At 52.8% G+C, this 21,869-nt stretch overlaps 4 protein-coding genes across 4 annotated transcripts; 2 read left to right on the top strand and 2 right to left on the bottom strand.

Moving 5' to 3' along the window:
* Positions 1–7,319: 7,319 nt before the first annotated feature.
* Positions 7,320–11,847, top strand: LOC34620823. The gene is made up of 6 exons (XM_026336195.1): positions 7,320–8,577; positions 8,985–9,440; positions 9,729–10,005; positions 10,362–10,761; positions 10,873–10,979; positions 11,082–11,847. The coding sequence occupies exons 1-6, from the start codon at positions 7,320–7,322 to the stop codon at positions 11,845–11,847; spliced, it is 3,264 nt and encodes a 1,087-aa protein (XP_026191980.1).
* Positions 11,848–12,980: 1,133 nt separating this feature from the next.
* Positions 12,981–15,493, bottom strand: LOC34620824. The gene is made up of 6 exons (XM_026336194.1): positions 15,212–15,493; positions 14,689–14,842; positions 14,484–14,563; positions 14,130–14,270; positions 13,461–14,050; positions 12,981–13,152 (listed from the first exon to the last, which is right to left on the bottom strand). Exons 1-6 carry the CDS (start codon positions 15,491–15,493, stop codon positions 12,981–12,983), a joined length of 1,419 nt encoding a protein of 472 aa, XP_026191979.1.
* A 1,191-nt stretch (positions 15,494–16,684) lies between these two features.
* Positions 16,685–18,137, top strand: LOC113147045 (putative exosome complex component rrp40). Its single transcript, XM_026336193.1, has 3 exons — positions 16,685–17,083; positions 17,446–17,699; positions 17,930–18,137. The coding sequence occupies exons 1-3, from the start codon at positions 16,685–16,687 to the stop codon at positions 18,135–18,137; spliced, it is 861 nt and encodes a 286-aa protein (XP_026191978.1).
* Positions 18,138–18,552: 415 nt separating this feature from the next.
* On the bottom strand, positions 18,553–20,599 carry LOC34620826 (cyclin-P2-1). Its single transcript, XM_022734060.2, has 2 exons — positions 19,546–20,599; positions 18,553–18,629 (listed from the first exon to the last, which is right to left on the bottom strand). The coding sequence occupies exons 1-2, from the start codon at positions 20,597–20,599 to the stop codon at positions 18,553–18,555; spliced, it is 1,131 nt and encodes a 376-aa protein (XP_022589835.2).
* Positions 20,600–21,869: the final 1,270 nt, after the last annotated feature.

The raw sequence follows: 21,869 nt of genomic DNA, 5'->3' as shown, positions 1-21,869 counted from the left end.
AAAACTCAACATAAGTGGCTTGATAGCATTTCCACATGGATCTGCCCTTATTGAATTTATCCACTACACTGGTTATATCACTAATAATTAGTTTAAAATTGACATTGATTTTCTGTTCTTATGCTTCAATTTCAGCAGAGTAATGTAATTTCGAAAGGACAGGATGCAAGGTTGCTTGCGTGTGCGCTGGGTGCTGTGTGCAACTAGCTGTGAATGCTCAAAGTGTTTTAAGGGTGCGCCCTAGCTTTCCCTCTCCTTTCACGTCGGAAGTGGAAGTGCTGTGGGCAGGGAAAGCCGAGATTTATTTGAGAAACACCCAAGAACTTTCTGTTAAACTTCTGCCGAGCCTGGAGTTGACTGCCTCCCCACGAAGACCGTAAGTAGAGAGCAACAGGTTCGATGCCACTGTTACCCGCTTATCCACTGGCTATGAATGCAGTGGCATACCAGCTCTCCCTACAACATTTGTAGCGTTTCCATCAAGTTATCTGGTGATCCAGATACCTCTCTGTTAGGAGTAGACGCTGGCACAAAGCCTGTTAGGGTGGCAGAGGCCTTCCTGCAAGCTGATGTAAACGCAGAAGCTCCACAGCTATTATAAAAGCATGACTTGTCTGCCTACAAAATTGATTGTGCCAAGCAAAAGCATATGGGTGCCGCCTATGGCCAAGTATTTAAAGATTTCATCAGCCGGCTGAAGAGTCACCTCTTTTTGTAGGCCCAGATAAGAAGAAACGAGTGCCCTTTGCTGCGTGTCTATTAAAGGCAGAAACACTAAACAGAAGCTCCGTTCATGTAGAAATATTCGTCTGGCTGGAGAAATCACTACAGTTCAAGACTTAATACAAGCCCTGACGCATCGGTTTTTGCCAAAAGAAGCCCAACAACAAGCCTTGGGAGAACTGAATAGGCTGAAGCAGGCAAACCTATCAATACATCGAAACATCAATAGTCACGAACTTTGGCTTGCAAAATCCATAACGTAGACGAACAGCTGCCTCATCATTGTATGTCTTGCCCCCTCAAAGTTTCAAGCCAGGTGGACTCCCGATGGGCAGCCACTCAGCAAGTCGGCAGCCGACAGGTGGGCCTTTCACAAAAAATTGAGTAGCTGATGGTTCAAGAGCGCATGTGACTATCTCTTGCGTCCTTGATTTAAAGGGAAGCGCCAAGTAGGAATTCAAAACCTAAGGACGTTGAAGGTGTGCCAATCGGCCCTAGCCTACAGTCGAAGCTGGGTAAGAAAAAAGCGCAACACGAAACCTTATCTGATACACAGGGCCACAGAGTCTCCCAACCACACATCCGCCAATGCTCTAGGACACTGGGTCAAATAATACGGAGCTGCAAGCTAGTGCAAAAAGACCATAAGTCGAAAATCGGATTTGTGCCAAGCGGAAGGAGCCTGCTTGGTAAAATTTTAAGCCGTATTTCGGAAGAGAAAAGCCCCCACGCAGGCTGCGGTGCAGCGAAGGGGGCTACAAAGGTTAGAGCCTCCCTTGGTTACCCACCAGGGGCCAATTCCGTGCTGGTGCAAGTTCACACTAGCGGTTAGGTGCTGCGTGCGTCACAGGAGACTGGGTCTGGAGGCGCTCTGTTGTCAGAGGAGACGATGCAACAGCGCAAACTGCCTGTTATCTCGTTCTCACAGTCCCTGGAATTCACATTTGCTGAGGGGCGGCATAACAAAAAGGGTTTGCGAGGCAGTGGCAGGTAAATGCTACTTTGAATCGGAAATGGGCTCTATCGAAGTCTGTGACTTCAATGTTGGACTTGTGTACCATGATGTATCCCATAGGAATGCCATGGCTATCCCAAATGAAATCGCACATGTGGCTGTAGATGCGTGGTGTTGAACAAGGAGTGTCAGGAAGCGCTACGCAGAAGTAGCTCCCGGTCTCCTGATCAATACTCCTTTCATGTATGATGGGCAGGGTAGAGTCGGTACCTCAATAATATGTGGCAGTCTCTTCATTCAGGCGGCTCAGCAGCGCACTACGAGCGAACCGATTTGAGCATGTATCAAGTCTTACTGGGTCTGTAACTGGTTCTTTTCAAACACTTCAACACAGCCGTGGGCCGAGGAATAGCGAGACTTGGAAAATGCCCAGTTTGGGGGGTGTGCCACTATAATGAGCTGCCTGGATGCTTGCCACCTGGTGGTCGGCCAGTGCACAGTCCTGCACTTATATGTGGGATCTGAGCTATGCTCCTCAATTTTAGCTGCCTCCACAGCACGAAGAAGAAAATAAGTGACAGGGTAATGCTTTGTTAGGGAAAGGTAAAAAGCAGTGATCGACCAGGCCTCTTCGGCAAAACCCGGTGCTGGTGCCGAAAAAACGAGAGGTGGCGCACGTGTGGTAGCAGTACGTTCCGAAAAATTACCGTGGTGCAGTCTTCCATGCCTCATATTGGCGAAGCGCCTGACAGCTTACACGGATCAACAGTCTACTCGGCACTGGACTTTACTAAAGCTTCCTTACAAATCCCCATTCACCCTAGTGACTCGCACAAAAACGGTGTTTCACAATCGTCCTCGCAAACTTGAGTACGCGCGTATGCCTTTTGGACTTCTTGAATTCCCTGCTGAGCTGCAACTACAAGCTACTGGAGAACTTTATAAGCCTGCTAAAGAGGGTGAATACCAATCTACAAGGACAACATACTGGTACTGGTCTTCAGGCAGAATGCTTGAGAGCAACCACTGCACTGCGGCGTGGCCTTCAGCTGTTGCGCGATGCGCAGTGATATGTGAAGGCACGAAAGTGTTCGAATTTCATGTAAACAATTGTCTTTGGGAGCTTCCATGTTTAGGCTGAAATTTTACACCGGATCCGGCAAAAAAATTGAAGCAATAAACCGGAGCCCTTACCTTTCCTCACCCACACGCTCCGGATTTCTGTGGTCCGCCACTTATTAGGAAAGGATTATTCCTGCGCTTGCTCAGATCACAGCGTTTTTGCATGATACACCTAAGAAAGGGCAGTGTGTGCCCCAGGTACAAGAAGGCAACGCCCTAGCCAGGATGCTTGTCGGACGCCGTGCAATTCTCCCGCTATGCTGGCTCCCCGATTGTTAGTATCAGGCCTTCCTAAAAGCCGATGCACGCGACATTGCGGTGAACCTTATTCTCTCTCAACAAACTACAGCTTCTCCAATAACAAAGAATTCCTTGTTATTAGCTTCCTCTAGAAACGAGAGACAGTATTCGTCGCAGAAAAAGGAACTCAACACGATGTGGTAGGACGTTAAAAGTGCCGACACTATTTCTATTGGCATTCTTCTGTCCAGAACAGCCTTTAGTCTTTGATGTATCTTCCAGGGCCCTGGGAATACTGGAAAGGATCCCGGACTTGAGCGCCTTCTGCCGTGCTACTTTTCAGCGAAGTAATTTCACGTCATCACCAACGCGGCCGCTGACGCACTCTCGCCACGACCTAGCAATTCACATTTTTTGCACTGCAGCCGCTGTTGTCTGTAAATATTCACAGTCTTCATCGAAATTGGGAGTCTAATGCTTCTGGCACCCATGCATCCGCCTCTACTAGCCGAAAACCAGAATGGCGGAAAGGTAAAGCACTTCCATGTCGAGGTGACCGGGTGTGGTTTAAAACAAAGCGGAAGCTTGTCGCTTGTACATCCCAACTTCGCTCTGCAGTGCCATCCAGCACGAGGCAGACAATACTACTCTTCTGTACTTTGGTAGAATTTACACCACACTGAAGAGGCCTCAGAGTTCTCCTTGGCCGAAGGACGCGATCCGTTGGAGGCGAGCGCTAGCGTGCTCAGATTGTCAGCAGCTACCTGACCAATACTCCTAAAACAGGCCTTCTGCAAGGCATCCCTCTTTTGGAGATGCTTTGGGCAGAGTTGACAGTGGACAGTACTGTTGGACTGCCGGAGGCCAAGGATGAGCATATCATCTATGTCGTTGTCAGCAGGCTTAGCCAGCATGTCCATTTCTTTCTTACTCCAGCTGTGTTCCTTATCAAAAGTAGCTCAAATACCTTCGACTCATGTCTCAGCGCTTCACGGACTCTATAGAGGCATAAGCACGGAAGTGCATCTTAAGCGAACTGCTGAATATTGCGTGCTTTCATTACCAGGCTACTCATTGAGCATATTAGGACCACTGCGAGCCACCCGGAGGCAGATGGACAGACTGAGAGCAGCAGCCAAAATTCGCTATACTATGGTCACGAAACCCAATTTGTTGGGGTGGCTTTCTTCCTTGTGCTGACTGGCTTTATTGCACAGCCGTACACCTGTCTACCCCTTGCTCTCCTGCGCCCTAATCTACACTGTGAACGTCCTTTGTGTCATAAGCCTGCACGACGCGGTCTAACGTCAGCAGCCACTTTTATTAACTGGGGAATTCAATGAACAGCTGGTTCGTGCACGAGGTTGTATGCAGGATGTTAAAGAGAAGCAAGCACGGAGTTACGGTAAGCAGCGGTCTGCTGTGTGTTTCGAGCTGGGGGCTTTTAAACCCTGATGGATTGGAAGGCTTCACGAGATGCTTCAGAAGCCGACCAGACAAAAGAGTTTGCTCTCAGGTGTCTAAACACATTTGCGAGGCTCTCTCGAGTCAGCGCTTTTGTTTGCCTAATCCAGTTCCCTGAGAGTTGGAGGTGCCACAGAACTGTGAACATTGGCTTTGTAAAGAAGTTTCAAGTTCCCTGAATGATTTGCGGACGTTGCTGCAGGCAGGTGACCCCCGTGGAGGCGGAGGATTTATGGGGAGCAGTGAAATATCTGGACGTGTAGAGGGTTTACTCGCCAGACCACACTCGACCGGTCGTCTGGGTGAAATGGGGTGGGGAACGCAAGCATCAGTGCTGCAGAGACCCATGGGGGCTTTGTTGCCTGATAGACCTTTTGGGTCTGATTTGTCAGCAGACCCAGTCGACATGGACAATATTTCTTGCGTTGGGTAATTTTCTTTTCCCAGCACGTGCTCTGCCTGAAATTGCCGCCTTCATCCTTGTGCATTGCTTAAAAAGCGGCTGGTTAGTGGTGTAAACATGTTCTCTACACTGCGACTTATGCGTAAGCACTCTCATATACTCTTGTTCTACGTCTTTCCTCAAGTCATCTTTGTGGTTTGATGTCGACTAATCTGCATCCACACGCCGTATGCGCACGCAGATACTGCTGTAGGAGGCCTGGAGGCACTTTTCAACTTGTGTGTATTTTATTTTACTTGACACGTTTCGTTTCCGTTTGCCTCGTAACAGGAGGCCCACATATCTAAGCGCTCCCTTGAGATCGAGCCATTGCACCGCAGGCATGGTGTTGGCTTGGCCCTGCGTTCGTTGGTGGCTAGTTGTATATGTCTTCTTCTGTTGGGTTCGCTGATGCACGCTTTTGTCTTTCTCATGGTCTTTTTTTCCACGTTTCTGTCTGCCTGGGGAACCGCCACAGGTCGGAAACTCTTTCGGTATCCTGCACGCGATTGGGCACTACAAATAGACATGGTTCCTAAGGTGTGCTTTTGACAGGGGGAAGGGGGAGAGAACGTAGCAGGCTACGCTATTCAAACACTTCCTACTCTACGTGTTGCATCAACTACTAACTAGTAGGAGTTTGACTGGTTGGTTTGTTTGTGCTTGTATCCTAGTTGTTGCAGAGGACCGTAGCTTTGACATAACCGGACGTGGTGTTGTGTTCGTAAGCGCTAGGTGCCATGCGGAACCAGCTGGAAGTGCTCAAAGGGTGCAGCCATGCGCATTCCAGCCGTTCCTCTCCCTTCTTGTCGGCATGCTGAAAGGGACCGGATACGAATGGGCTAGATACGTTTTGTCAACCACACAGTAAGTTTCCATATGTTTATATTGAGTCCGTTTGTAGGGGTCTCCCCTGAGGAGAATTTTGCTAGAGCGTCAGATGTCACAAAGCCCACTTTAGCATTCGCTCTTTCCTTCTAAGGGACTCTAAAGGACCCAGGGCACGCAAGAAAAGAAGGGCGCTCTACCGGTGAATTATTGTCTAGTTTTGCTTTGGGGTTGAGACCAAGTGTCTCACTAAGGAGGTTCTCGAGCGAGCGTTACAGTATGTGTATATTCTATCACTCAGGAAGTAGTGGTGTGTATCCTTCACAAGGAATAGGATGCAAGAACAGTAAAGCCATGAATTTAACTAGTATGAATAGTTTTAAATTCAAGATGCATGAGAGTAACTATATGGGCGCAGTTCTACCTGCCACAGGAAGCGGAGGCGCGTAAGCCAAAAACTGTGGGTCGATAAAAGCATTTTCCACAGAAATATTTAGCATCTTTCAGGCAAGGCAGCGGCACATTTTGAGTAGCCAAATATGCTGAAGGTACCACTTAACAGGACGCACAATTCATGGGGTAGGCAACGAGCCCAGACCACCCAGTGCCATAGCGTTATGCTCCCCTACAGGGGAGGATTGAGCCGCATATGCAGACTTAATGGGACCTAAACAAAACACATGGCTGCGACGGGAGCCTTGCTCACAAAATTGTACTGCTTGACTGAAGTCAGGTCGGTGCAACGCTCGAGCGGCGATCCAGTACGAGGGAGCGTACACATGAAGAAAGACAATATGCATTTCAGCGAACCTTTTAATTACCATTTGAGCACTTCGTCTGATTTAGAAGCGGGTAGGATATCTAATTATACCTAGTTTTGCTAGTATATTGTGGCCGCTGGGTCGCCGAGAACGCCGCCGCTCGCGGTAGGCTGCTCTTCCGATCCTTGAATACAGGTAGTTTGTTTACATTGTCCAGATATTTTACTTGCCTCCAGAGGAGTGGTGGTCAGTATGAGAGCGAATAGGCCCTGCATGGTAAATAAGCATTCTACGCAAGCCGGTGCAGTAAATACGAGGGATGCACACAGAGCCCTGCTGCGGATGATGATGAACAGCTCCCCAAATGGATGGGCATAGGGGTTCGAGCGAGGCATCCCACGTGCTTTTCGCATAGTGCGCCCTTGATTGAGGTTTGTTTTGTCGCATTGGCCTCGTTTCTGCGTTTTCAACTTGGGAGGCTTAACCCCGTTCTCACGCGTACGCTCCCAGCTGGTTCGACCTGCGCCTAAGCCACTCCTCACCTCCCTCCCCAGCGATTCGTGCGCAGTCATTCCTCACCCCCTCTGAATTTGTTTTCTCGCAAGTTGTCTTCCCTATTGGTGCCTGCTAACCAGCGGCCAGCGGCGAGAGAGGGAGCTCCGAAAAGTATTTAATGCGGCCCTAACAAGGAGATACATTTTCCGGGCCCCGATAGGGCAGGGATCCAAGAGGCGCCCTAAGAGGCGCTCGACGAGAGCGTCGCTAAATCTGCAGTCTCTCTGGAATGCGTCTTCTTCCTCTACTACATGTCGCCTCGCAGTCAGGGCTGCCTCCCTTCGCGATGTTTCCTCACCGCCGAACCAGTGTGCCGCCTTCCAGGGCCTTCTCCTCTCGCACGCTGCTCTTGCCCCTCCTGCTTGCTCTGTGCCTAACGCATCTGGCCCGCATCCTGGCAGGGGACGTGTTGGGGAACCAGGCCCCAGAAGAAGGCCTTGATGCAGACGATGCACACCCCAGGAGACCCCCCAAATCAGGGGCCCCTGATGGAGGGGGCGTAGAAAGTGCAAACGACCAACAGAGCGAGGGTCCAAAGAAAGCTTTGTGGGGCGTACCAGTGCCAAGCGTCTTTCAGGTTGCTGCTGGGGACCTGCAGGCTACGTTTCCAGTGGACCGCAGTTCGAAGCGCAGCACAACGCATGCATCCTTTTCCTGGCCTGGCGCTACTTCCCCGGGCGCCAGCATCCGCCCGAATGGAGAACTTCCAGCCACGACGGCCTCGCCCCCGTTTGGCGGCTTTCCGCAGGTGGCGCTCTTGCAGCTTCCCGACGCAAGTGTATACAAGCGTGTAAACGCCTCCTTCAATAGCGTTCTGGTGCTAACAGATGTAGACGACACGTTGTGGAGCTCCGGCGCAGCCACAGTCTTTGGAAACCACCTAGGAGGCGTAGACAATCAACTCGCGCGCGGGCTGCCCTATCCGGGCATAGGCACATTGCTGTACTTCTTGGCCTTGGGGCCCCACACATCCACCCCCAGTGGCCTGCGCATTCCACTCGCGGATTGTCCGTTCCGCCAGTTGTCTCAAACAGAGAACTGTCCCGTCGAGGTTAGCGGCACTCCGAAGCTGCCTCGCAGGCCGGGTGTCTTGTCTGCCCGTGTTTCTACGCCCGTGGTGGCCAAGGTAACACGGCCCCGATCCTTTCGCAGTGATGTTGAGACCATCCTCACCGCAGGTCCCCGGCATATATACAGCAGCGCCGTGGATAGGTGGCCTGTCGGCTTCCAGAATAACATGAGCTTCACGAGCATGCTGACTGGGCAGCACGCCAGGGGTATTGCCAAGGTCGCCGGATTCGTAGATGCCCTAGGCCAGGGAGGAGGCCCTGCTGTGCTCGTGGGAGATACTGGGGAGAAAGACCCCGAGGCTACCGCAGCGATGGCGCTCATGCACTCAGACTCCCTGGTTGCTGTGCTGTTGCATTCCGTATTCTCGCATAGATACGAAGAACTCATGAGTCCGGCCTCTCCAGGCTCTGCACAACGTCCCACACACGCCTTCCGCTTTTTTATCAAGTAAGATACCCCTCCCGTAGGACCAAGGGTCGCCGCTGCAGCTCGTCAACACCCCTCTTCACGCTAAACTGGCCTGCGCATCTGTGTCGCTCCCTTTGCATAAGTATGTACTCTGGCGTGTATATATCTACCTCGCATCTCCATCTACACGTCCATATATAAATGTATATGTATGTGCATGCCAGTGGTGTACACACGATTATGTATGCAGGCAAAATGTGGGTGCATGTATCTAGATCAATATATGTGCGTGTATGTGGACGCGCCTGTGTACTCTTCGAATGCTCGCGTGAGGGCATTAATATGCACGCGAGATCTGTGTTCATCGCTCTCTATAAATGCCTCCATGTGCCGTGTATACGTGCAACTTTTTAAGCGCGTGCCGTACTGGGGGCTTGCCTGCCTGTGCTCAGCGCCTCGGGCCGACAGACACCGGCTCTTCAGCTGGCGTACAGAGTACTGGCAGGAGTGAAGAACTTGGCTGTCAATTCTGCTGCTGACCTCGACCCGGAGGTAGCGTACGCCGCGGGGGCCCAGATGAGCGCTGAGATGAGGCGGATTTTCGCTGCAGCAACGAGAAGTCACCTTCTAGCTGCAGAGGCCGTGGGCAGGGGGGAGACCGTCACCCACCCTCCACCTCCGTGCATTGTCTTCCTGCATGTAGAGCAGCTGGACACTGAGGTTGTGCGGGAATCGCGGCCAGCAGGAATGGGTAGTCAGGTGGCCAAGCTCACCAGTTGGTTTGCCAGCAAGGTGGTCAGCTGGACCTCTAGGAAACTTCACTCAAACCAGGAGGATCTCGATCGACAAGGTAGGGACTGTCAGTGCAGCAGTAGCTGCTCCTGCTGCGTTGGTCGTCGTGTTGCACCTGCTGATGATTTGTTGGGCTCCTGGTACTGTGGTGCATATGGAGGACCTCTATGAGGATACATATTTATTCGTGTGGTCTCTCTGTCCCCCCCATGCCAGGCAGCAAAACAGCGGAAAAAATGACCAAAAAACCAATCTGGGCGGTGTGGGAACTACTGAGAGGTCCTATTATTATGCCCGTGTCTGTATTTTTGTGTGTATGTCTGTATATGTATATATATGTGCTTTGTGCTGTTGGATTGATTTTCAGCTTTCCAGCAGCAGGCCGTGGTACAGCCCCTCTCCCTGCGGGCCCTGGTGCATGGGGTGACTTCTCACGGCACTATTTATCCTGCCGGCGTTCCCTTTGGGAGTTACAGGACCGTGGTGGGCGCTGGATTGGCTGCCTGGACTCTGGGTATCATTACAACACAAGACGTGCTGTCTCTTGTGGTGGCAACGGTTAGAGACTTCCGTTCCTTGGGTCCTCCCATCCACTGTTGGCAGAGAACGCTGGTACTGGACATGCTCGTCGATGTCCTGGTGAGGCAGAAATCGGGGTGGCAGACAGGTGCACAAAGCACTGCAGCTGGATGAGGGAAGCCTAAAGCAATGCTTTGTTGAGGCAGATAGATGCAGAGTTTCGTGGGAGCACTTGTCGTTTGTGACTTGTTCCCTCCCGATCGTTCGTCCTGTATCGGCCTCCTGCCCTTCGTGTGCTTCATATCTGCAACTGTTCCTGTTGCGCCCCCCTTCTCCCCCCCGCCCTCTCGCTTCTGTTATTGCTGCAAGCAGAATGCTCAAAAGCGGCGAGCGGCAGAATACGCGTGCTTCATTGGATACTTTTTACATAGAGGCTGGTATTCTTTTTTTGGCTTTTCCATGTCCCTCCGCCCCCTTGGTATTTTGCTTTGTCCGTTTCTCAGTCAGTCGAGTACTATGTGGGGGCTCTGGGGTCTCGCACAGATCTGCGCGATCATGCGGTGTACAAGGACGCTGTGGATGCCCTGTGGGCGTTCGCCGATTTCCAGAGAAAGCACTGTAACCGTCTGGAGGAGGAGGTTCTCGCCCTGGACAGCTGCCTCGAAGAGCTGGGGAGGGGCATAGCGCAGTATGCAGCCGCTAAGGGGGATTCTACGCTAACGGACCAGCTGCTGCCACTGCTGGGCCTGGTCTGCCGCTACAAAGACCAGATGGAACACTGGCTGTCTGCGGGTGCTGAAGAGGTAGAGAGCTTCTCCTTTATTCTTGGGCGTGCGCTTACTATTGGGGTTCTTGGCAGCAGCCGTCTGTACACAGAAACGGTTGCACAAGAGAACACCAGCCAACATGAAAGCCAGCCGCAGTGGAACAAGCAACAGCAACTGCAGGAGCAGTTGCCACAGCAGCGAGGGCAACAGCAAGTACAGCAGCAGCGAGGGCAACAGCAAGTACAGCAGCAGCGAGGGCCACAACAAGTGCAGCAGCAGCGAGGGCAACAGCAAGTGCAGCAGCAGCATCAGGGTCAAGCGCAAACTCAGCAGCCACTTCAAGAGGAAGTACAGCTACCACAGCAGCAGCAAGAGGAACTGCCACAGCAGCAGCATGGGGAACAGTACGATGGAGGGCTTTTTCAAGCCCTTAGCCTGCTGGAAGATGCTTCCTTCCGCAAACTGCAAAGGGACGCTGCCCTGCTCCCCGAGCTGGCCGTTGAACTGCACGTTGGGCCAAACGATGCCCCTGCTACGCTTTCTCGTGCTCTGCAGCAAAATGCCATCGATGTGCAAACAGTTGAAGACTTGCAACCGTTCATTGACGAGATTTTACCTCGTGAGATTCCTTCAGCGGATCTTCCAAGGCCACCTCAAGAAGTAGGTGCCAGAAACTTGCAGGCTTTACGAAGCAGGAGCATCGGCAGCAACAGCAGCAGCAGCAACGACGCGGAAAAGGTTTTAACGGGTGGCAAAGAGGAAGATGATGCAGACTTGCAGCCTCCGGGCAGTTGCTCACATTTCAAGTCGGGCCCTGTATGTGCTTGGCTGAACAACCTTAGGGCCTACTGTAAAAGCCCAGCGAACGCGATTGGAGAGAAGGCGTGTTCGACGTTAAAGTGGTGGCTCTTCGGGTTCGAGGGAAGGGAGGGATTTAATTCCACTGGTGCAGAAAGCTCTCAATTAAGAGGAGCTCTCGTCGGACTGGTGAGGGTGGCAGAATATAACGTACAGAATCTACAGGGGGTATTGGATATTCCTGGACTGGGAATCGTCTTGGAGCCGTTCTCCATGCGACCTGGTACGCAGCAGACACACTTGGGGGCAGTGGACGGTGACGGGGGGGGATGGTTGGGATGGAGGTGGGGAGTAGACGAGGGACCCTTAGTAGTGAGGATCTGCGCCTTTTTCCTGCAATGAGCTGAGTGCATTACAGTCCCATGGCTGGTGACATGTGAGGGTTTTGTGAGATTTAGTTGCTCGTGCCGGGTGGGTGTTGGGATGTGCGTCTTTAGGTGCGACGGGCCGCGGGGAGGTGGAAAAGCTGCATTCGCTGAAGATCTCTAAACATTCGTCAGTGGGACAGCACACCGTGCGCCACCAGAGGCCCTCGGAAAGGGCTGCGTGGCAGCGCATTTTTGTGGCATTGCAAGAACTGGCGGACGCGGGCAGTGGTATTTTTGGGGACGAGTAGGTACGGCATACAAGTCATGCTGGAATAGATTGTGGTGCAGGGCCTGTAGCACAATGAGCTAAACAGCGGACTAGCCGTTTGGCTAGGCTTAGCAATCCAATATACCGATACACATTCGCGTAAAACACACCGCACTTAACTCGACGGGTTTCCGTATCGGAGGAAACAGCAAAAGCTCGGCTTTAAATCAAAGACATGCAGCGACGTAACGAAGGGGCGCGGCGTCAACTGGTACATGCTGCATCATGTGAGGGCTTTCTTTATTACCTCGCCTTTCTCTCAGCAGGCCCAATACATTCTTTCCCTCTCTTAGCACCTGCTCATAAGATGAGTAATGTGCATTTATTCTGTGCCTCAAGCAGAGGCATAGTTTGTTTAATGCTGTCCCTCCTCCGCTGCCCAAACTAGATCGTTTTTATGGAGTAACGCCGTGAGCCTTCACTAAAAAGCTCTAGTTTCGGAGTCACACCCAAGCATAGCAACTGTAGCAATTTCCCGTTGGCGGCCCGGCGGGAGCGAAGGGGGCATTTCGGGCGGTCGTATTGAGGTAGAAGAAGAATGGGTTTTCTTGAAGCGTCTGCTGGGGAGGCGCTCCTGGTTCTGCGCGAGCCGAGTACTGCCTTTCGAGCAGTTGTGTTGTGGCCCTCCGGCACCTGCCACGCTTCGCTAAGTTACTATTGGCGCAAAGAGAACAGCAAGGACTAGGGAGCGTTGAAGCACTAGGTGGGAGTAGTAGAGGGGAAGGACATGCGCTACAATGCCCGGCAGACAATCGTGTAGGAAATTAGGGCCGATGCCTTGAGTCAATTACACTTCGGTTCGGTGTAGAAACTCGTGATTTATACGCTTGCTTTAAAAGCTAGTTCGCATTTTTTTTGGAATTGGCCTTCTTGATTAGCAGAATATCCCTGAAGTTGTTTGAGGTTTGCCCTCGGAAAGAGGCGATAACCTCTGCCGAAAGGCTCCCTGGGAACTTTTGTTTGAGGAACGACAAAAAAGGCAGAGATCCCCCTCCAACTCCAAAATAATACCTAAATCAACGGCAGAAAAAGAACGGCATAGTCGTGAGAAGAGGCATACAGACATATATATACATATATATCAATTAAATGAAGATGATTATATATATGTAAAGGTCCGGAGGGCAGGCAGGAAAGGTGGCGGTTATCCACAGAAACAAGCGAGGCTCTGAATATTGCACGAGCTTAGGAAGCGTAGGCTTTTTATTCGAAGACTTGTGCGCTGCACAGGAGGCTGCCGGTGCCTTTCTTAGGAAAATACTCCCTGGGGAATAGCAGACTTCCTAAGATATCTGTATACAGCTAATCGCCTTACTTACCTCTTCGAGGCGACAAGAGCAATACCGTTGGGGTCCAACGCACGTAAAAGGGTGTGTGCTAGCGGTTCAAATGCCTCTTCTCTGTAAACTCCCTCTGAACAAAGAACTACATCGAATGAGATACCACGCGCGCCCTCCCCTCTGTAGGTTCGTGTCTCCTCGCACGGTCTCTCCTCTTTGCCTGTGTGGCCTTCTTGTCGCGTTCCTGCGTTTGTCTCTGCCTGCTGACAGGAACAATAAATTTGTGGGAAGCTAGTCCAGTTGGCTGCGAGGCAGAGTGCTCTGCCGTCAAGGAGCTGGAAGCTATGAAGTGCGCCGTTCGATTTCGCGTCAGCACTGCTGCTGTGGTCTTCTCTTGGTGGGACTGCTGCCACGCCGCCTTTCATGCCAGCCTCTTTCTCAGCGTCCCGGCATCCTCCAGCATGGCTTGATGGGTTTTTCTGGTGAACGAGAAGATGCAGAGAGTGATGCGAAGCGACTGAGGCGGTCTTTGCAGTAGTGGCTGGAGGCACGTGCAACGGGGCAGAATGCGGGAGCTCTTTGGAGGTTATATTCTTCAGGATATTCCACCGTGTGGCCTCTTCTAGGACCTACGCCAGCAAATAAACACAGAGGAAGAGCGGCTTTGAAATGAAGAAGGACACGTAAAACATGGCGATAAGGCAATACGAGAACTGACGGCGCAGAAAGACCGAGTCTCTCCCGGTTCCCATCCAATTGTAACAAGGGCATGAGGAGCGGATATATGCACAGCGCCTCGACAAGCTGAGAAGCTGCAAACCTTGACAGCAGAACAGGGTCACCGATTGTCTGCACGCGTGCGCGTAAAGCATAAATTAATACATGTATGTTTATATGAATACGTTGAGTTGGCATGCAGGCGTTGGTCTCTTGCAGATGCGCTGGCGTTCGGGGCGGCCCGAAAGAAAGCAGAGGAGCAGGAAGACGCAATACGATGTAGAGAAAACTCCAAGAATCATAGAGCGCCCTGCTTTGAGTTCAACAGTTACAGCAGCGGCCTGCCTGGGTATTTAGATCCTGAAAGGCAACGGCGGAAGCCCCACGCTGCAAAGCCCAAATGCCTAAGAGGCCTTGGCCGCATCCTGAATAAAATGAACACGCCGCCCACATTCGAAATGAAAGTCGCAGAGACAGAAGCCGGAAAAGGGAAGGCGTCATTGCCGTCTTTTCCTCTTCCTTCAACTGACGGGGCAACTCAGTGCTGTACCAAGGTCCAAGACGTGTCCGCCTCGAATTTGGAGGTCGATCTGACGAGATAAGCACGATAGGCTATGCCCCTTTGCCGCTGGCTGCAGAAATCCTAAGAGGTCCCAAGTGCACTCCCACACAGCAAAGCCGCCCTCGTAATTTCCCGCCTGAACCTGCGGAGAAACAAACGCCCAAGAGCGGAAGGGGAGTACCTCTGAAAGTCGCGCATGCGGGCAGAGCAGACAGCGACAATGAAGGAAGAAGGAGCTAGCCAACAGAGTGATGCAATATGAACGGAGGGAACGGGGGGCAGCGGGGGGAGGGAGCGCGGGGGGCAGGCGGGGGCTAGCAGATGTGCGCAACAGAGGGATCGGATTGGCTGATGTGCTCCTGCTAAGCTCTGTATCTAGGGTTCCCCCTCTCTCTCCCTCCCTCTTCAAAGGACCAGCAAGGCGTGGCCGCCTGCTGGGAGGGAAAGGGGGAACGTTTTTCGCAGGGCATAAGAAAATGAATATCTACGGCTTAGGATCAGGCGTTCTTGCCAGGAGATCATTGCTGGCGCTTGGGCACCCCTCAACGATATGGAAAACAGGACAAGGGGATGTGTCGTGTTTTGTGGCCTCTTTTCCTGTGACCTCCACCTCCGCCGCACTCGGATCCTCCCCAAAGCACGCATCGTGTAGGTTTGCAGCTTGGCTGTCGAGTAAGCGCTTTGGGGGCTTAACTCCGGGCTTGGGCCGTACGGGCAAGGCCTCGCCTTGGCTTGTGACTTGGATGGAGGCGAAAGCCCGAGGTGGCGTTCCCCAGGAAGCGGGGAATGCCATTTTCCGCTGTGGCGCTGTGTGGTGGAGATGCAGATAGTAGATATCCTGCGTTGGAGAGCAAGAACAAGCCGCCTACGCGCGCTCTAGCCTTTTTCGATGCATTCTTCGGGTCGCATTGCAGCTTGACTCTGGGGTTGGGCGTGTTGGGAACTTGAGCTCTGTGCTTTGGTTCGTGGATTTCGCTGGCTACTCACTCACCTAGCTGTTCAGTGAGTGCAATTTTTTATGCTGTGAGGCCTGCCAGCACATCCAGAAGTCAAGCCGCAGAAACACGCACGCAACAGAGCATCGACCAAGAATACAGTTCTTCCACTCTCTATGATTGGACATCCAGAGGCTCTTAGGCTTTTTACCTGCTTTCGACATTTTTTTTCATGAAGCATTGTCTTACTGCTATTTGCTCGTGCGTGCCAGTAGGGTGTCGTCCAGTGCTTGTTTGAGTTCTTAGAGCCGTTTGATCTTCTTGCCCTAAGTTCCAATCAACATATCTAAAAAGGCACTGGGTGTTAGTGTAGCTTCTCCTGCCGTCTGTTATCCTTGGAGCGGGGGCCCCCTCGGCCGGGGGGCCCACAGTCATTAAGCCCCTCCCGATGAACCCTTCCAAACACTGCTTATTCATGAAAATGTTGAATTTTCGTGGCTGTATTTTCTTGTTTTTCTTTTTATTTCCTTCAGGGAGTGCCTTTTCGCCATGAGAGGGCGCCGGTAGCCCCTGGCCGCCGCCTCTCGTCCTGTGCTTCGCAGATGTCTCCCCTTTCCATCTTCTCGTAGAACACCTTTCTCTTCTGAAGCCGCTCTCCTGAGCCTGTATATTGCTTGGGGGGCGCTTGCCCATCCTACTGCAGCTGCACCGCGTCGTTCTGTTAGCACGCCTCCCGATACTCGGCATGCATGTATCTTCAATTCTGCCCATTCTTTGTGCGAAGCCGGCGTTTTGACGCAGTTCTGGCAACTTTCATAGGATCCCGACACGTGGGAACGCCTTAGTTTGCTTTTTGCCCTCCCCCGCGAACAGCTTTCCGCGCTTCGCGGTGTCCACCATCCTGCCTCTCATCCACCTTGCGCTATTCTGCACTCTTGGGTAGCCGGAGCCGCGTAAATTAGCAATCGTTGGTGCACTAAGTTTCGCTGGTGGGCTTATCCCACTACCTCTTCATTCTGCCCACCTCCTTCCGCCTTCCCTTCCAGAGAATGAGCGCAGCGGAAGTTCCCGTATTTCTTCCAGGGGACTTTTTCCCGCTGTTGCAACAAACTTCGGAAGGCACAACAGCGGAGGCGGCATCTGCCGCTGCTGCCGCAGGGGCTGCTGCTGCAGCGGTCGCCCGCTCTTTCGACTGGAGCGCTGTGGTCGTACCCACAGCCTCCCACCAGCAGCAGCCCCAACAGCAGCAGCGCCAACAGCAATTGGTGGAGGTGGTGGGTTCTGGAACCTGCGCCAAAGCAACAACTGCCTCCCTTCTCCTTCCCAGACATGTGCTGCCCCCCCACGCCCCCACGTTCGTTTGCATCAGCAGCAGTTGCCGATACACGCCAAGGGTGGGAGACATCCTCGTGGGCATTGTCTCTTCCAAGGGCTCAGAATACTATGGCGTAAGCTCACACGTACAAACCCTGCGTTCGCTCCATCCTTCGTGTACATATCGCCAGGGGGCCAGCCTGAAGGCAGGCAGGCCCCATCTCCCCAGCTGCGGTGAAATCTGTTGCCGCGTCGTCGCCCTCTGGCACTTGCGTTGGTGCTGCATGTGACACGCGTTCTGGTATGTGCTGCTTTTGGCACTGAAAATAGGACGCTTCTAGGGGAATTCACGGTTGCGTGTGGGGGGGGAGGGGGGGGATCGCGGGGAAGAATCGCCTTGGGCCTTCCCTCTATGGTAAACGGGTTGGTTGAACCCTCGTTTATTACGAATTTGCACCCGAGGGCTGCTGGAGGTGGGGTGTGGCTTTGGATTCAGGTGAATATCCGCAGTGGCTCTCCGGCTCGCTTGGCAGCAGTCGGGGGATTTGAGGGTGCCACGCGTCGCAGCCGGCCACAGCTGAGCATCGGATCTGTTTTGCTGCTTCGGCTATCCCATATATCGCCGCTGCTTGGGGCAGACGTGAGCTGTTGCAGCAGCAACTGCAGCAAGCCGTGGACTAGCAGTGAAAAACTCTTGGGCGAGCTGAGAGACGGGGTTGTTATCGAGGTCCCCATTCCATTTGCGCAGAGGTGAGGCTTCGTGCTGGTGTCGCTAGTACAGTGTTCTTACTTCCTGGTCGACGCTACCTGGGTAGGCTGATATGTGGCCTTCGCAAATGGAGTTTCTTGGTGTTTGCGTGCGGATTCACGTTGCGTTTGAGATGCCCATTTGGCGTGTATGTATGTAGGTATGTATATATATGTGTGTGTGTATGTATGTATTCATGAGTGTATGTCTCACTGCTTTGTGATGGATGCAGTTTATTATCTCCGGACAGTTTAATTTTGCAGCTGCTGGGTACCCGGCTGCCTTTTGAGATTGCTGTGGGACTCAACGGCCGTGTATGGATTCGTGCTGCCTCACCAGCGTTCAGCATGAGGGCAGCAAATTGCATCTTGGTTGCTGCTGCCGGAAAGCCCCCGGCCGTCATGCAAGCTATCGTAGACGCTCTGTTGCAGCGGCAATAAGACCACAGGCCTTCAATACAGGGGGCGTTCAATACCGGTGCTGCTGCAAGGCGTCAAGCAACGCAGCAGGAGTACCAGCAGACGCGCAGGTTGCATTCAACGTGTATAGGCGTCTGGAAGGATCTGCAGAAATCTCCTTGATTACCGCATGCACTCGTTCCTTTATTTACACCCAGGCAAATGAAAAGGTGTACGCACAAGCGAGGCAGCGATACGACAGCCATTCCCATATAGGTTTCTACGTGCGCGACCCCCTTATTTATTAGTCTCCCTGAAGTGAGACACAAACACTGAGAATCGACGCTCTACGCGCGCGCTCTAGATGGTGTGTGCAGCTAACTGAGAATCCTCGGAGTTCTTAAGGGGGGCGGCATTAACACGCCCATGCATGAGCCCTGCAGTGTGTCCTACCTTGTCATGCCGGTAGCTGAGGGTAGGTAGAGGGCGAGACGGGAGGGAACTGTTTTGAAGGATTGAACCACGAACTCGATTAGCTTTTGTAATGACTTTTGGGCTATATAAGTGTCTCCTAACTTAGATACTAGCTCAGACGGGGCTTCCCGACGCTCCCGCGGTTGCCTGATACTCCTACGTGCCTCCTCCTCTATAGGCCTCCCTGCTTCTACAGATGTTCCCTCCCTCGCCTTCTTTTCACCCGCTTCCCGCGCCTAGCCAATGAGGCAAGCAACTCTGCATCTCGGCTCATCTACTAAAGCGCCCTAAGGGCCCTCTGACTGCCTTCGATTCTGCAGAGGTCTCCCCCCCACTACCACATCCTCCCCTGCTTTTTGCACCTCTGCAGAACTTGCATAGTTTAGAGTCATTCATTTTTGGTGTGCGTGAAACAACGAACGAAAGCAGGGTCGACACCGCCAGCCGAGTTACTGGAGCAGCTGAAAATCACTGCTCGCCACACCCCTGCCTTCATGCACGGCTCGCTCCTAGAGCCACCCGCCTTAACCAGTGCCCCGTATCCTATTACCAAGGCCTGCCGACCTGGAAGGCGCCCGAAATAATGGTGGCGGGAGGCCAAGAAACACGGCTGAAATGCACTGTTTGTAAACGAATAGCCTAAGAACAAACCCCATTTTTCAGCCAAAAACAATCAAAGAGTGGGGGGGAAGAGGAGGGAGGGGTTGGGGGCCCCCCCACGGGGGCAGGCTGTGCAACATAACAGAACCAACCACTGAACAGCGCTAAGCACTAGGGCGCCTAGACCCTTGACGCCGCAGCAGGTGCTCTGCCGAAGCGTCCCAAGAGGCAGGTTCGTTCTGCCCTCCTGCAGCGACAGTGCCTACGGTAACACCCCCAGCCCAAAGGTATAACTGGTGCGAAGCTGCGGCGGGGGGCCTCTCCTGAAGCAAAACCTGTTCCCCCACTTGCACTGCAGTTGAGAGCCCGTCTTCTGTGGAACGTTTGATGTGCTGCTGCTCCGGCGACTTGGCTACAGTGGCCTCAGGGGTACTTGGAGGGGAAATGGACTGCGAACTGCCAGAAGAGTAGCCGGTAGAGCCCGAAAAAGAAGGAGAACAGCATGCATTGCAGCACGGCTGCTGTCGTTGCTGCTGCCCTCTCTTGCAGCCATCCGCGCAGGCCACCTCTTCCCTGCTGGGCTCCCCCGCCGCTACTCCTCCGGACTGCGGGTGTGCAAGTGCGCCGCTTGCCCACCCAACGGCTTTTGTTCTGTAGGCAGCAGCAGAAAAAGGCGACTTGAGGACGAGCCGAAGGTACTTGTGAAACTCCCATGGGAGGACGTGAAGCCTGAACTGCAGCATGCGGAGGAGGGTCGCTTCCAGATGATTCATTTCCTTCAGAGGGAGGCCTCCGACTTTGGCGTAGTATGCATTCGAGTAGAACGTGTCATCTGAGAACTTGACCGCTACCATGAGCGCCGTCACCGCCAGTCGGTGCAAGTTCAGCGGGCAGAGCCACACATGAGCGTTCATTTGCAACAACCGGTCGATGTACACCAGAGCCAGCACGAAGCACTCCCTGCTGCACTGAAAAAACCGGGCAAGACGTTCCAGATAATCAGGCACGCTGATCACCGGCTCTGTCGCGCTCAAGAAACACGGGGCCCCACAACCTTCGGAGCTGCGCTGCATCGCCAAGTGCTGCAGCAATGCCGCAACGGACGACACCAGTGAGGCGTCTGCGGCCGATACCTCGTACAAATGCCTCCTAGGGGTCACACTCCGGTCACCACACATCCCCTTCCTGTTGCAGTTGCAGCAGCGACTGCAACTGCCCTCCTGTGGTGCCTCGCGCGTCGGAACACCAGCGTGAGGGGGAGCCTCGAGGGCCCCCCTGGAGCCTTCACCAGCCTTAATCTGATTGAATCTGTTGTGACTTAGGCGGGCCTCATGGACTCCTCCTGTGTCAGAAAAAGTAGTTGTAGGAGCAACGTCTCCTGTACCCTGAATGGGGGCCATTATTCCAAGGGCGACAGCTGGAGGGGTCATTTTTGCTCTGGAGGTGGTTGGACCCAACTCTTCCTTTCCTTTTAGGTATCAAATGATATAGAAACCATAAAACAAACCTTGCGGGATAGACGAAACAAGAAGGAGGTTAATTTTTCTGCCTGCCAGACTGCGTGTTCAACAAGGGCTGGGGTAAAGCGCACTCTGTGCGACAGGGGAAAGTGAAACCATCAATCTTGTTCGCCTTGTTTTTTCCCCATAGGGGCACACCGCGAGGTTGCTGGTCCTCAGTCTTAGAGCCTGCCCTTATGATCCATCATGACTTGGCCCCTTAAAGACAAAAAGCGGAAACGAAGGAGGGCCAGCAATTACTGAAACGGCAACAGCCCCCCGTCGGGCGAGCCATTGCAGGGGTATAGACACCCTGGGGCCTCGAAAAGGCCAGTAAGTCTGTATTGCTCCGTTAAAGCCTTCAGATTTCTGAGGCTACGCCGGAGACGTTCTAAGGTGCACGCTGGCCGCTGGGAATGATTCAAGTTAGACGCTGAGATGAACGGCGAGAAAATTTTTGAAGGGGGGGGAAAATGAGAACAGACGCGCGGTAGGCAGTAAATTCAGCTGTATTGCAGGTACTTAAATGAAAAAAATTAAATGAGGAAGGCGCGTGGAGCGCGCTCCAGTGCGTCAAAATAATGTGTCTATACACCTTAATTTAATGCGCGCTTCGGTCACCAAACGCTTGGGGCGCAAAGGCTGCAGTGCGGAGCCCCAGAGAAGGATATCCTCGCCTAAATATTGGAATAAATAACAAAAAGCTGAGACAGAAGGATCCAGTGGAGAGGAGGAAGAGGCACCCCGTTTTGCTCCTTTGTCCTACAGAGGGGCAGTGGAGGCACGCCTCACAGGGAAAGAGGGGTCTACTGGGCAGCACGAACCAAGGGTAGAAAAAGATACAAAATTACTGCCGATGCTACCAAACCCCACAACAAATTCCCAAACGGTTGCCACGGAATCCACAACACCAAATCTGGGCTGCCCCGGCATGCGAGGTGGGGAGCAGCCACGTCCCCACTATCTTTCTCGGTATATCCCTCTCTAGGGTTGCTATTCTGCTGCAAACAAGGGAGTGAGACATCTGTGTACTTCCGGCAGAGTTTTAGAGGAGACTCCGGCTGACTGATTATGTCCTTTGCTTTTGAAGACCCCGTGTCAACCGCTAGTGAACTAGCACTATGCAGCAACCCGACTTTTATCGTCCGTGGTAAGGGGGCCCAAGTGGGGTTCCGGAATATGCATAGGGACCTGGTCTGTA

Source organism: Cyclospora cayetanensis, unplaced genomic scaffold, assembly GCF_002999335.1.
Source record: "Cyclospora cayetanensis isolate NF1_C8 unplaced genomic scaffold, CcayRef3 CcayRef3_contig_97, whole genome shotgun sequence".
Lineage (NCBI taxonomy): Eukaryota > Apicomplexa > Conoidasida > Eucoccidiorida > Eimeriidae > Cyclospora > Cyclospora cayetanensis.
The sequence above is the reverse complement of the archived record's forward strand: the minus strand, read 5'-3'. Positions and strand labels throughout refer to the sequence as shown.

Bases quoted from the DNA above. Each gene is read 5' to 3' on its own strand.
- LOC34620824 (XM_026336194.1), bottom strand. From the start codon at position 15,493: ATGGCATTCCCCGCTTCCTGGGGAACGCCACCTCGGGCTTTCGCCTCC. The intron at 14,843-15,211 runs GCAAGAACGCCT...GTTTCTCCGCAG, and splicing joins GCGCCAGCAATGATCTCCTG to GTTCAGGCGGGAAATTACGA. The intron at 14,564-14,688 runs GTACAGCACTGA...CATTTTATTCAG, and splicing joins CGGACACGTCTTGGACCTTG to GATGCGGCCAAGGCCTCTTA.
- LOC113147045 (XM_026336193.1), top strand. From the start codon at position 16,685: ATGAGCGCAGCGGAAGTTCCCGTATTTCTTCCAGGGGACTTTTTCCCG. The intron at 17,084-17,445 runs GTAAGCTCACAC...CTTTGGATTCAG, and splicing joins AGGGCTCAGAATACTATGGC to GTGAATATCCGCAGTGGCTC. The intron at 17,700-17,929 runs GTGAGGCTTCGT...TGATGGATGCAG, and splicing joins CCCATTCCATTTGCGCAGAG to TTTATTATCTCCGGACAGTT.
- LOC34620826 (XM_022734060.2), bottom strand. From the start codon at position 20,599: ATGACCCCTCCAGCTGTCGCCCTTGGAATAATGGCCCCCATTCAGGGT. The intron at 18,630-19,545 runs CAGAAGACGGGC...ATTACAAAAGCT, and splicing joins GCAGCACATCAAACGTTCCA to AATCGAGTTCGTGGTTCAAT.
- LOC34620823 (XM_026336195.1), top strand. From the start codon at position 7,320: ATGCGTCTTCTTCCTCTACTACATGTCGCCTCGCAGTCAGGGCTGCCT. The intron at 8,578-8,984 runs GTCCCACACACG...CAACTTTTTAAG, and splicing joins CTCTCCAGGCTCTGCACAAC to CGCGTGCCGTACTGGGGGCT. The intron at 10,980-11,081 runs GCCACTTCAAGA...TCAAGCCCTTAG, and splicing joins GGTCAAGCGCAAACTCAGCA to CCTGCTGGAAGATGCTTCCT.